The sequence below is a fragment of the Gymnodraco acuticeps genome, unplaced genomic scaffold (genome assembly GCF_902827175.1).
Source record: "Gymnodraco acuticeps unplaced genomic scaffold, fGymAcu1.1, whole genome shotgun sequence".
NCBI classification, from domain to species: Eukaryota; Metazoa; Chordata; class Actinopteri; order Perciformes; family Bathydraconidae; genus Gymnodraco; species Gymnodraco acuticeps.
In genome coordinates this window covers 1,995,962-2,008,258 of record NW_022989949.1, presented here as the reverse complement: position 1 = coordinate 2,008,258, position 12,297 = coordinate 1,995,962, and the positions used below count along the sequence as shown (strand labels likewise).

The 12,297-nt window shown below is 42.2% G+C and overlaps 1 protein-coding gene across 3 annotated transcripts in view; it reads left to right on the top strand.

Annotated features, from left to right (window-relative positions):
* Positions 1-10,792, top strand: part of dock11 (dedicator of cytokinesis 11) — a 75,861-nt gene extending 65,069 nt beyond the window's left edge. For 2 of the 3 annotated variants that reach the window (XM_034210559.1, XM_034210558.1), the window contains one exon: positions 9,647-10,792. In XM_034210559.1, coding sequence (XP_034066450.1) covers positions 9,647-9,736 — 90 coding nt within the window. In that variant the 3' untranslated portion in view covers positions 9,737-10,792. Of the gene's footprint in view, positions 1-5,582; positions 5,598-9,646 lie in introns of all 3 variants that reach the window. The other variant, XM_034210560.1, reaches the window with a different exon arrangement.
* The last annotated feature ends 1,505 nt before the right edge of the window (positions 10,793-12,297 follow it).

Here is a 12,297-nt window from a genome sequence, read left to right as displayed (position 1 = left end):
GGGAGCGGGTGCGGGAACACAGCCTTCACCAGCTACCTGCTTAACGGAAAGACAAGGCAGTTCAGCGCCTACCAGGAGCGGGGGCGAGAACACTGCCTTCACTGGTTGAGTCAGAAACGAATGCCAGATGCAGCGTAACCGGGAGCGGGTGCGGGAACACAGCCTTCACCAGCTACCTGCTTAACGGAGAAAACAAGGCAGTTCCGCCTCTACCAGGAGCGGGGGCGAGAACACTGCCTTCACTGGTTGAGTTAGAGACGAATGCCAGATGCAGCGTAACCGGGAGCGGGTGCGGGAACACAGCCTTCACCAGCTACCTGCTGAACGGGAAGAGTAGAGCGGTGCTACTACTCAGCGAACAGAATCATATAAGTACATCAGGTTTCATAGAGCTAAACATTTCAAGTGCTACTCAACTGGCTTTAGGTAAGCCAGTCCTTTATTAGTATAAAAGTGCTTCGTTAATAGTTCTAACGCTCGAAGTGGAGTCGAAAGAGATGAGTTTTCAGTTTGCGCCGGAAGATGTGCAAGCTATCTGCCGTCCTGATGTCAATGGGGAGCTCATTCCACCATCTTGGAGCCAGGACAGCAAACCCACGTGTTTTCGCCGATGGGAACTTGGGTCCCCCTGGCAGCGAGGGCGCAACGAGTCGTTTGGCTGATGCAGAGCGTAGTGCACGCGCTGGGGTGTACGGTTTAACCATGTCCTGGATCCATTCGCAGCATGGGAAGCAAGTACCAGTGTCTTGAAGTGGATTCTAGCAGTTACCGGAAGCCAGTGAAGGGAGCGGAGGAGCGGAGTGGTGTGGGAGAATTTAGGAAGGTTGAAGACCAGACGAGCCGCTGCATTCTGGATGAGCTGCAGAGGTCGGATGGCACATGCAGGTAGACCAGCCAGGAGGGAGTTGCAGTAGTCTAGGCGTGAGATGACGAGAGCCTGGACCAGAACCTGAGTCGCTTTCTGAGTACTGTAGCTACATCCGCATTACCGGTAGAGGGAGCGGGAGCGAGAGCACTGCCTTCACCTAGTTGGGTAAAATAAAGAAGCTTAACAGTACACGCAAGACGTTAGCCGAGCAGCTGCTGCTAACGATCAAGCGAGATCAAGTCAAATAACACACATGTTTAAGACCAGATAACTAGCTTCTAAAGAAGAGAACAGCACAGAGCCGTAGTTACAGCAGTAACCATGGCCAGTGCTCACACGGCATATAACCGTAGTTACAGTAGTAACTATGGCCAGTACTTACACGGCTTAGAACCGTAGTTACAGTCGTAACTATGGCCAGAACTTACACAGCATAGAGCCGTAGTTACAGTAGTAACTCTGGCCAGTACTTTCACGGCTTGGAACCGTAGTTACAGTAGTAACTATGGCCAGTACTTACATGGCTTGGAACCGTAGTTACAGTAGTAACTATGACCAGTACTTACACAGCATAGAGCCGTAGTTACGGTATTGACTATGGCCAGTACTTACACGGCTTGGAACCGTAGTTACAGTAGTAATTATGGCCAGTACTTACGGCTTAGAACCTTAGTTACAGTATTAACTGTGGCCGGTGCCAAAAAGTGTCAGCCAAACGGCTGCCCACTAGATAATATAATATTGGGAGGATGAAATCCTCCTTAATGGCCACACATGCAGAGCACACAGCACACACAGTGAAGATTGTTCTCTGCATATCGTTCTAGTGCTAGGAGTCTAGTACTAGGAGCAGTAAATACAACGATATAGCGCTACTGCAACCATACCATGCGTTTACCGGGAGCGGGAGCGAGTTAAATAATGAAGCTTAACAGTACATGCAAGGTGTTAGCCAAGCGGCTGCTGCTAACAATCAAGCAACCAAGTCAGAACACAATGTTAAGACCAGATAATTAGCTTCTAAGAAAGAGAACAGCCCGCATAGAACCGTAGGCCATGGTTACAGTAGTAACCGCACATGCGGAGCACACAGCACCCGCAGTGAAGATGTTCTCTGCATATCATCCTAGTGCTAGGAGTCTAGTAGCCTACTAGGAGCAGTAATAGTTAATAGTTCAGCTTAACAGCAAGGTGTTAGCCAAGCGGCTGCTGCTAACAATCAAGCGACCAAGTCAGAACACAAATGTTAAGACCAGATAATAGCTTCTAAGAAATAGAAAGTACTTACCTTACTCTCTGCATCTAAACGAAAAACGGGTTTAAAATATGACACTCTGGGTTTTCCATACTAAATTGAATGAGGGACACCGCCAAAGCTGGGACTCAAATGCTAATGATAGCTCGGGCACAACGCCACAAGCAGAACTTTCAAAAGAGCATAATAAGGGCAACTTTATGGGAGAGGAAGCGGGGAACACTGTCGTCACCAGAAAGTCTAAGCCAAACAAAAAATAAGACAGCAATCAGGACAACTTGGCTGGGAGAGGGTGCGGGGACACAGCCATCACCAGCAACAAGCTGACACCAACCTGTCTGTCGAGGCTCTGCACAGCCGGCCACAGCTCCTGGAGGACGCGTTAATGACCCGTAGCTCCGACTGTCAGTCGCGAAGCTGCACGCGGCCAGCTGCTTGCAGAGCAATCCCTCAGATCAAACGTTCAAACCTGAACGCTGTAGGCTACAAAAATGTAGCCACGGTACCCTCGCGCAGCGAGAAGATGAAAGGAACAGATCCTCTTACGACACCGGCTGATATAGCCGGTGTCACGTGGGTCACAGGTGACTTTGTTGTTATTGGTACTTGAGCTGCGCATGCGCGCGATGGACATATCCAGTGCTTAAAGCACCGCCTCTGGCGGTCAGTAGGGACGAAATAGAACCCATATCCTTTCAGAACAAATTACAGCCTGGCTCTGTTTATTATAATGGTCGGTGTCAAAAGTGTAAAAGTGATCCAATACCAACTTAGAAACTCATAGGAGAAATTCAAATTTCTCAGTAATGCAGTCCAAGACAAATGTATCTATTTCTGTAAATTCACTTTGGGAAGTCCAAGTCTTGGTCTCAGGCTTCTTTGAGATGAGTATTTACTGGAATCGTAAAAGCTGTGACGAGATCAATTGTTTACGGTTTGGCTGTAAAAGAGAAGAACATCATTCAAATGTGTCTCTTTGGTTGAGAATTCTGGGAAATACTCTCACACCTACTTAAGGGACACAATGGAAATGTGATTATGGATTTACAGCAGAATTAGTATGTATGAACAGATGTCCAATACAGCAGAGTGTCCCTCCCCATTAATGCTGGTGTGGTGCTATATGCTATAGGGGGGTTCACTGAGACAATTTATCTTGATTCAAATTCTACAGGGAGTTTCTGAGAAGGAAGTTATGATGACGCAAGAGAGGAAAACACATTACCATCAAGTGAGAACCATCGCATTTGCAGCCCCATTATAATGGCTATATACAGGAACTGTTTACATTCTGTAAGTGGGCTTTCGAGATAGAGCAGGTTTGTTAGCCCGGACCAAGCAGATGATTACTAAATCCAGGGGTTTTTGAGAAGGGATAGTGCAGGAACCTATGAAGTGCAAACCCGCCTCCATAGCACTCCTTTGTTTACCTCTGTGACATCCCTATGTAACACTAGCGCTAACACATTGTACGTGATAGGCTAAGGGGAGGGACTTCTCTAAGAGGTGGACCAATCACAACACAGCTAACCAATCAGATCAGACTGGGCTCTGGTTTCAGACAGAGGGTGAAAAGAGGTGCTGCAGTACAGGCAGTATGAGAAAAATAAAGAGCTTTTTGAACATTAAAGCATGGAGACATGTCCCAGTAGAGACACACTGATATCTACTTGAAATGAGCATCGGTCCAATGTAGGTCAAATAGGTAGCTAATTTTACAAAAACAATCAATTAATCATCATCAAGGCTTTCAACATTAACAAATGATATACCATGGATACCCGAGGGACTCGTGATTCTTATTGCACTAACTTATAAATCAATATCATAATAGAGAGGATGCAAAGTTGCAGATTCAAAAGTTGTGTCTGTGTAAGTGAAGATGTCTCATAAACTGAATATATTGTATTTGAAAGCAACCATGTACTGTACTAAGCACGGGATAAGTCTGCTCTGATTTTGATTTGCAATGGTTGAGATATGATCACGTTATTTTGTGGCCAGGACTTTAGTCATTACCTTCTCAGCATCATTTAAGATCCTTAACTGGCAGGGTCGGTTTCTTCTTTTTCCTTTTTTAGAAGCAAGCCGATATCTGCGACGTAGAGTAAGCTTATTTGAGCGACTATCTTTCCTTGAAACAACTTCTATAATTAAAAAACATCTGGGCTTTACAATGCTGTTGCCATCACAAACACAAACATGTCAACCTCTCTAGAGCTGGGGTCGAAGGCAGTTGGGAGAACCTGATAGCTCACAATCTGAGCACATAAAAGTTTGGTCGACAAAACTAGCGGTGAATGATTCATTTAGTTTTTGGTCATTTGCGTTGAGCAACTCTATAAGTTGTATTGTTACTATAGTCATCACATGACTATGTTGCATCACAGCCGCCCATGCTCCATGTATGGCTGTGTGTATCACAGTCTAAGTATCGAGTCATTTGAAAACAATGGAAACTCAGACAGATCAAATTACACATATGTACAACTCATTGCTAAAATGGAGAATTCTGCTGGCCGTTGCCTTGTTATCGCTATCCAAAAGTCCACAGTGGCTCAGTCAGTAGTGGCTTGGACTGTGAGCCGTAGGGTCGCCGGTTCAAGTCCCCGAACAGACCTAAATATGGAGTGTGGACTGCTACTTGGAGAGGTCCCAGTTCACCTCCTGCCCTGCCGTGGTGCCCTTGAGTAAGGCACCGGACACCCCCCTTCCCCCCTCACTCCCGTTGCTCCCCGGTACAATAGCTAGCTAGCTCCTAGAACTAGACTCCTGGTACTAGGATGGGTTAAAAGCAGAGAACACATGTCACTGTGTGTGCTGTGTGCTCTGCATGTGTGACCATTAAAGAGGGTTTCATTCTATTCTATCTATTATTCTATTCTATACGTTAAGTTAATCATTTTTAAGTTTGATGGTTCCCACACACGTACCTTTTGCAGCATCAAATTCATTGCTCTGTGGGTGGTAAGACTACAAAAAGTGATCCGCTTTCTTAGGGTTGAATATTACTGGCAATTCACTTTGGCAACATTTTAATAGCATTTAGCAGCCACTTCAATTTATTCTGGCTTGTCAAAAATACAAAAACTCAATAATAATCCTTCATTTTTAATGTTTCACACTGGTCATTAGACTTTGAGTGAGTCACAACTCATTGTGACTCACTCAAAGTCTAATGACCTAATTTCCTGTGGAACATTTCCTGGACAAATGATACCCAATGTCTCCCACTCATCTGTCCCTGTCACCCAATACGGCAAAGAGTTGAGTGTAAAAATGCACTGGTTTAATTCGCTGGAAAAAGGTATCAATGTGTCTTGTATGTGCTGTAATATGTTGCAATCTACAAAGAGGAAATACCCATCATCGCTTACCGACATATGATATTACTTAAGCTGCTCTGAACTCACTTAACTAACTGGTCTGCCTTTTTCTCTCCAATACGCTGGCCTTTAGCTTTAAGGAAAACAGGTAATGTGTTCATGAAGTGTGTCAATGCTCCATTTTTATTTTATTTTTGAACTCATTCATTCTTAGTCAATTCCCTCCAGAAATGTTTTCGATAATGCCAAGGTAATCTAAGAATATACACATACCAAAAAAAAGTCGAAAGATAGTGGTAGTCCTTGAATCCTCCTTTGAATAACATGTCGGCTGCTGGGTGACTCATGAAAATATATTTACATAGTACATTTTCAAGAACACTATCATCACAGAGGATATTGAAAAACCACTCATCAAACGAGTAGTGTCCTTTGTAACGGTGGAACTATTGCATCAACACATGCAAACAAAAGACATGCTGCCATTTCAAAAACGAAGGTCATGTGGTCTCGTGGTTTCACTTGCAAAACATGCTAAAGCGAAAACTTAAAGGAAGAATTCTGCACTTGAGAAATTAAAGGTTTAAGTGTCTTTTAAAGATATTATGTAGAGTGTCTGAATCTTTTGACACGGAGAGAAAACATGCACATGTTGAGAGGAAACTGCATTTTTTTTTTTTAAACATCCATACGAACCAATTCCAAACTTCATTGCATCACAACTAAAGGTGTTGATCTGTGGAATAACTGAAATAATGAGCTGAAATATTGTGCAAGTTTATCTAATCTAAAACTATTATTTAGAAACCAAATCCTGAATGGTTCTGAGCAGGACCTGTGAACTCATACTTGCTATTTCTTGTCATTGTAAAAGTTATTTCTTTTTGTACAAAGAAAACATTTGTTTAAAAACAATGATTCCAATATCACGGATGCTGATGACGATGACTTCATCTTTTATTTTCAATAAAAATGTACGCTGGGGGGGGGGGGGGGTAGGACCAGAAACGTGTGTAAGCTTCTTCTTGCCCCTTTTGACTGAAACTATTTGAGAATGTTCTTCTTTTTTTTATACCTTGAACGTTTATTTTATTTTTTGCTTCACTTTGTTATGATTAATATTATAATTATAATTATTGTTTTGTTTCTAACATGTTCAATAAATTGATTAATAAAACAGATTAATTGCAAGATATCGATGATACAGAAATGATGAAAACGTAGATATTCACAACATAGTTCTACTGCCTAGCGCTCCGACACACGTGATAGGCTAAGGGGCGGGACATCTATAAGCTGTTGACTAATCACAACAGACCCAGACAGCCAATCAATCAGAGCAGACTGGGCTTTGGTTTCAGACAGAGACAAGAAGTGCAAAATACTAATATGAACCTGAAAATGAGAATAATAGGGCCCCTTTAAACAGTTGATTGATATATCTAAGAATATAAAGATAAAACTGTACATTCACGAAATTGAAATAAACACGTGTTTAACAAACTAGCCCTAATGGATGAGTCCACCCCCCTAACAAAGTTTAATAAACAAGATTTATTTAAATAATCAAACCAAATGTAGGGGTTAACTTATGTTGTAGTGTGGATATCAGTATCGACTCAGCGGTTTTCAAAGTGTGAGGCGCCAGAGAGCTTCAGGGGAGAAAAAGATGAGTAAAATGTCTTGCACACTTTTGGCTGTCTGTGGAACCGAGTTCCCCCACCTCGCCAAAAAGGCTGTAAAAGTGCTCATTCCCTTCACCTCCACCTACCTGTGTGAGTGCGGGTTTTCCACATTGACTTTGATCAAAAGCAAGTACCGGTCAAGGCTGCAGCCAAAGGATGATCTGCGTTTATTCCTGTCTACCCCGCCAGAGTCCTGCACGGGTCTGATTTTCAAGACCCGCGACGTGCAGCACCGAACCCGCGCCGCCACCGCACATATTGCCAATTAGTTCCGCAAACCGACCCGACCCGTCGGCACAAGATCCGCAAACCGACCCGAACCCGCATATCCTAGGAGCAGTGAAAACATGCAATTATTAACACACACAGTTGCGTATTTGTCTCAAAAAGCGTGGGATGTTGGTTCTTTCCTCCATCTAGGATGACACCAAAAGCCTCCCAGACGTTGGATTTCGCTCTTGAGGAAGTGTTATTGAAAATGCTGTATTCTCCACTAGAGAGCTTCACCTCAGCCATTTTGAATGTGGCGCGCTCAGCAGCAGATTGATGCGGTGCAGAGGTTATGATTATGCGTGGTCCCGCGGGGGAGAGGTCTGAGGGATCTTTAAACATTCAATTATATTATTTTAATATATTTGTTATGCAACACCCGCGACCCGACCCGGCAGTGGCTCAGTCTGTGAGCCGTAGGGTCGCCGGTTCAAATCCCCGACCAGACCTAAAAATGGAGAGTGGACTGCTACTTGGAGAGGTCCCAGTTCACCTCCTGCCCTGCCGTGGTGCCCTTGAGCAAGGCACCGGACACCCCCCTTCCCCCCTCACTCCCATTGCTCCCCGGGCGCTGTGCAATAGCTGCCCACTGCTCCTAGTACTAGACTCCTGGTACTAGGATGGGTTAAAAGCAGAGGCCACATTTCACTGTGTGTGCTGTGTGCTCTGCATGTGTGACCATTAAAGAGGGTTTCATCCCTCCCAATATTATTATTATTATTATTATTATCTTCTTTGTTTTACCCGCTGGTACCCGACCCGATGCAGGACTCTGATCCCCGCATCATCCGCCTGTGCGCATCAAAGACGCAGACTCATTGTTCCCACTAAAGTAGGGGTGAGTGTAATAAGGAGGAAAAGTTGACGTTCAGTACATGTGTTGCCGGGAGCATAGGATTTATCCACAATGTTGAAAATGTTAAAAACATAAAGATAAAAAGGTTTAAAAAAGTTATTGTTTAATGTTTTAAGGAGGTGACGCTACTCAGCCAATCAAATCGGTGCTGTCAGTGAGTCAGCACGATAGATTCAAACACAGAGACGAGACAAGAAGAGAGAAACAGTCGGAGTAATTTCAAATGGCGTGCTCATTGCATTATAGCAACAACAACAATAATAATAAAAATAGCAATAATAATTGGGAGGGCGGGGCGCGGCTGTTCTTATGTTCTCTGAGGGGAGGCTCACCTTCCCACACTTGGAAAACCCCTGGAGACAGTAGTGGATGATTGACATGAATGTGGGTGGAGGTGTTGGGAAAGGTGCAATGTATCACCACGGTATAATGTGTGCTGTCGCCTTTTAAAGACAACCTTGCACAGCCTGACTGATGTGTTATTCAGGTAATTCAGCATGAAAGCAATGATCATGTTCCACATTGTTGAGGGTTGGCACCAGCCAGTTAACTAACACTCCAAATCTATGAAGGCTTTAGTTGTCAGGGAAGTTTAGTGGATTGTTTACATGTCACTGTTAATTATTGAGACACTCCCAAAGAGACTAAATGTCCTGTGCATATCAACTGTGCAGAAAGAGTAGGCGGAGCATTATCTTTTCAAGATCAATGTTGTAAGAATTGTCTGATACACTGGACAAAACTTCAGATGGACAATAGTGTTCATCCGCTACAAAAACAGTTATTTTGTTTGAATACAAATAATTATTTAGCAACTTGCAACATTGTAATCCTGGGGACAGACCTCTGAATTCAAGATGTACTCAGCCATTCAAACAGAAGGATGATTAAAATGAGACATCAGAGAAATACCAAAGCGTTTTGAAAACAAAACGTATTTTTCATCGACAAAATGACTTTAGCAACGGGAAATGTGGTGTGGCCCCTTTCTTGTTTATCTTTGTTTTTTGCCATTTCATTATTATTTTTTAATTATTGTTTGTCGTTTTTTTCGTTTCAATATTCACTTTTCAATAACATCACAGCATTAACAAAACACTGAAACATATATGCAAAAAATGAACGACAAAAAATATACATAAACACCATTTCTTTATATTCTGTACTTCTAGTTAACTACTGTTGCAGGGATATCTTCCATACATGTCGTAGCTTTAATAGCTTCATACCTTCATAGTACAAACAACACATTTTCCATCTCTCATTTAGCCTGAGTGTTTGTTGAAACACACCCAAAGTGTGTCACATCCTATCTGCCAATGCAATCCAGAACACGTGCCCACATGTTCTGACCTCCTCTCCGTGTGAACTGTGTGTGTTTTGCAGATCTTCCAGGAGGATATGATGCGCTCGCTCTTACAAAACTCCCACCATGTGTTCCGTGCCATCAGCGGGACGACCCCCAACCTGGGCTGACCTTCCTCGGCTGCAGCAGTTGGATGTTCTAATCAAGAGAATGTATCACTGACACACCTGGTTTAGGTGTTAAGCAGAGTCAAGCTAGGTTGCACTTTTTTCTGCATTTGCAAAAATACTGCAGGATTAAACTGTTATGTTTTGTACTAAAGCAAAGCAATGTTTCCAGTCCTCTCTTTGCTAAGATGCCTTTCCGGTCTATGCAGGACAAGCTTCTTCCAGAATTCATTTTCACCTTCTTGAGTCAACTTTAAGAAGACAAACGCATATTTCTATTGTACCACAAGGAACTATGTGAACTCAACCAGTTCTGCATTCAAAAAAAAAGTATTTGAGATACTCAGTCAAGCCAAGAGTTTATAGACTGTTGGCGCATTCCAGCCAAGTTACAAGATTGTGGAACAGATAAATGACAGATCTTATTGTGAGCGCCAGGTTTGTTTTAAAAACAAATGCCTTCTCGATGTGTTCAGACGCTAAAGAAAGAGAGTCAGACCTCAGGGTTATAAAGCTGCTCTTCAGAAGGGTTTGCATAGTGTAGAGGATTACGATTACATTGTAAAGGTCAAGAAATACACGTATAAGAGGTGAAGAATAAGAATAGATTATAATTGCAAATCAGAGCTTCAGAACAATCACTAAAACACGTCTTCTTTATGGGCTGAAAAAAGGACACACCGGGATGGAATAATATTAACTTCAGAAAATAAGTGAATCCTCTTATCTGGGTTAAAATCCAGTGCCTTTGCCATCTGAAAAAAAAAGTAAGAAGACCTTCATCATATGCTGGTTATAAACAGTATTTCACAAGTGCTACACTGTAATTAGCAGAGAGATGAATCATATTTAAGGAATTGTACATAGCCATGCTGTAAAATGAATTCTGTATGTTTGTTTGTATGTATTTATATTTGTAATATGTTGGACTCAGTCCAAACCTGTCCTAGCAATGAGATGTTTTCATTTGAATTGCATTGTACAGTATACTAAAGTGCAGCTGCTTGTTAAACTTTCTTTGTAAAGCCATTTTCCAATAAAACCCGGAGAAACGATCAAGAATGACGGTTCATTTTCAACAGAAGAACAACAGTATTGTTTCTGATCTTCTGCAGGTGTTGCCAGGTTGTCATGGACCTCAGTCTCAGGACAGATCCATCTCCAAAGAAAATGGTGTGATATTGAATCCGAACAAACAAGTCATACAATAACACAAACTGACAGAGGCAGCAGAAGACAAGGAACTCCGGGTTCTACAAGATAAAAATACAGTTTTTTCCGATGTAGTCTGGTGTCTTTGGGAGGAGCATGGATACCTGCTTCTGTAACTGCTGTTTGCTTATTTAAACTACCTATGTATATGCACCTCATACAACCCCACTTCTAAACATCCTAACTGTCACTTTAACCTGCTTAACAGCCTCTACTCGTTCTAGTTTCAGGCTTGCCACAATGTGTTGTAACTTGGATGCAGGGATTTGCTGTAGGATCCAGCGTTTAATATCTCCCTTAGGAGTCCTTTAACATTGAAATAATGTATTTTAAGGGGCTTACTCAAAGTATCCAAGTACATTTACTCAAGTTGTGTAGGTAGGAGTATAGGTATTTCATGTTAAACTGTACTTTATACTTCTACTCCACTACGTTTTGGAAGCACATGTTTCCCCCACTCGATTCAATTTACAGATGTATTTACTAGTTACTTTATCAACTCATATTTTGACTCACAATACTTAGGAAAACTTTTAAAATACGATTATTTGACAGATTAAACCAGTCAACATTACATTTAAGCAACTATAATCATGAGTGGGTTAAGAGAAAATGAAAGGCAGCAATTTTGCTAAAATAGTTTTTTGTTTAAAAATATTTTACAGCTCCAGCTTCTTAAAGTGAAGATTTACCGCTTTGCTTCACATTTATTTAAAAAAAAATGTGTTTGTTCTGCAATGAGTAGCTACTTATACGCCTAACCCATTAAAAACATTTGCTCATCATACTTAAATACTTTTATTTAAGTAACATTTTTTCGATGCAGTTTGTTTTACTTGAAATTGAGTATTTTTACAGTGTGGTATTAGTACTTTCACTCAAGTAAAGAATCTGAATACTTTTTCCACCACTGCTCAAACCATAAAAACACATTGGATTCCTTATTTTCAGAGGTGTTGGTGAAAACTTGTTTTTTTACAGAGGATCATTTCTCTCAGCCAAAAACAGGGTTACAAAGCAATCCAGTGAGATCAAATGTACTGCTGTTTGTTGCTGCCTAAAGCCATTACCCTACAGTTAATCCTGTAATTGATTCACAGACTCATTTAGAGGCTGACGACTTCCTGAAGGAATGGATGAACACATGTGGTTTGGGATATAGCACTTACCGTAAAGACCAGACGCATGCGTGATCTTTGAACTGTCCGTTTCTTGAGTCTCTTGCGTCGGCCAGAGGTCTTATAATAACATTCCCTCTGCTGGGACACTTTCATTTCCGTACTGTCATCGCAGCTTAAGTCTCCGCCCCCCCCCCCCCCCCCCCCCCCCCCCCCTGTTCCCGGAAGACAGCA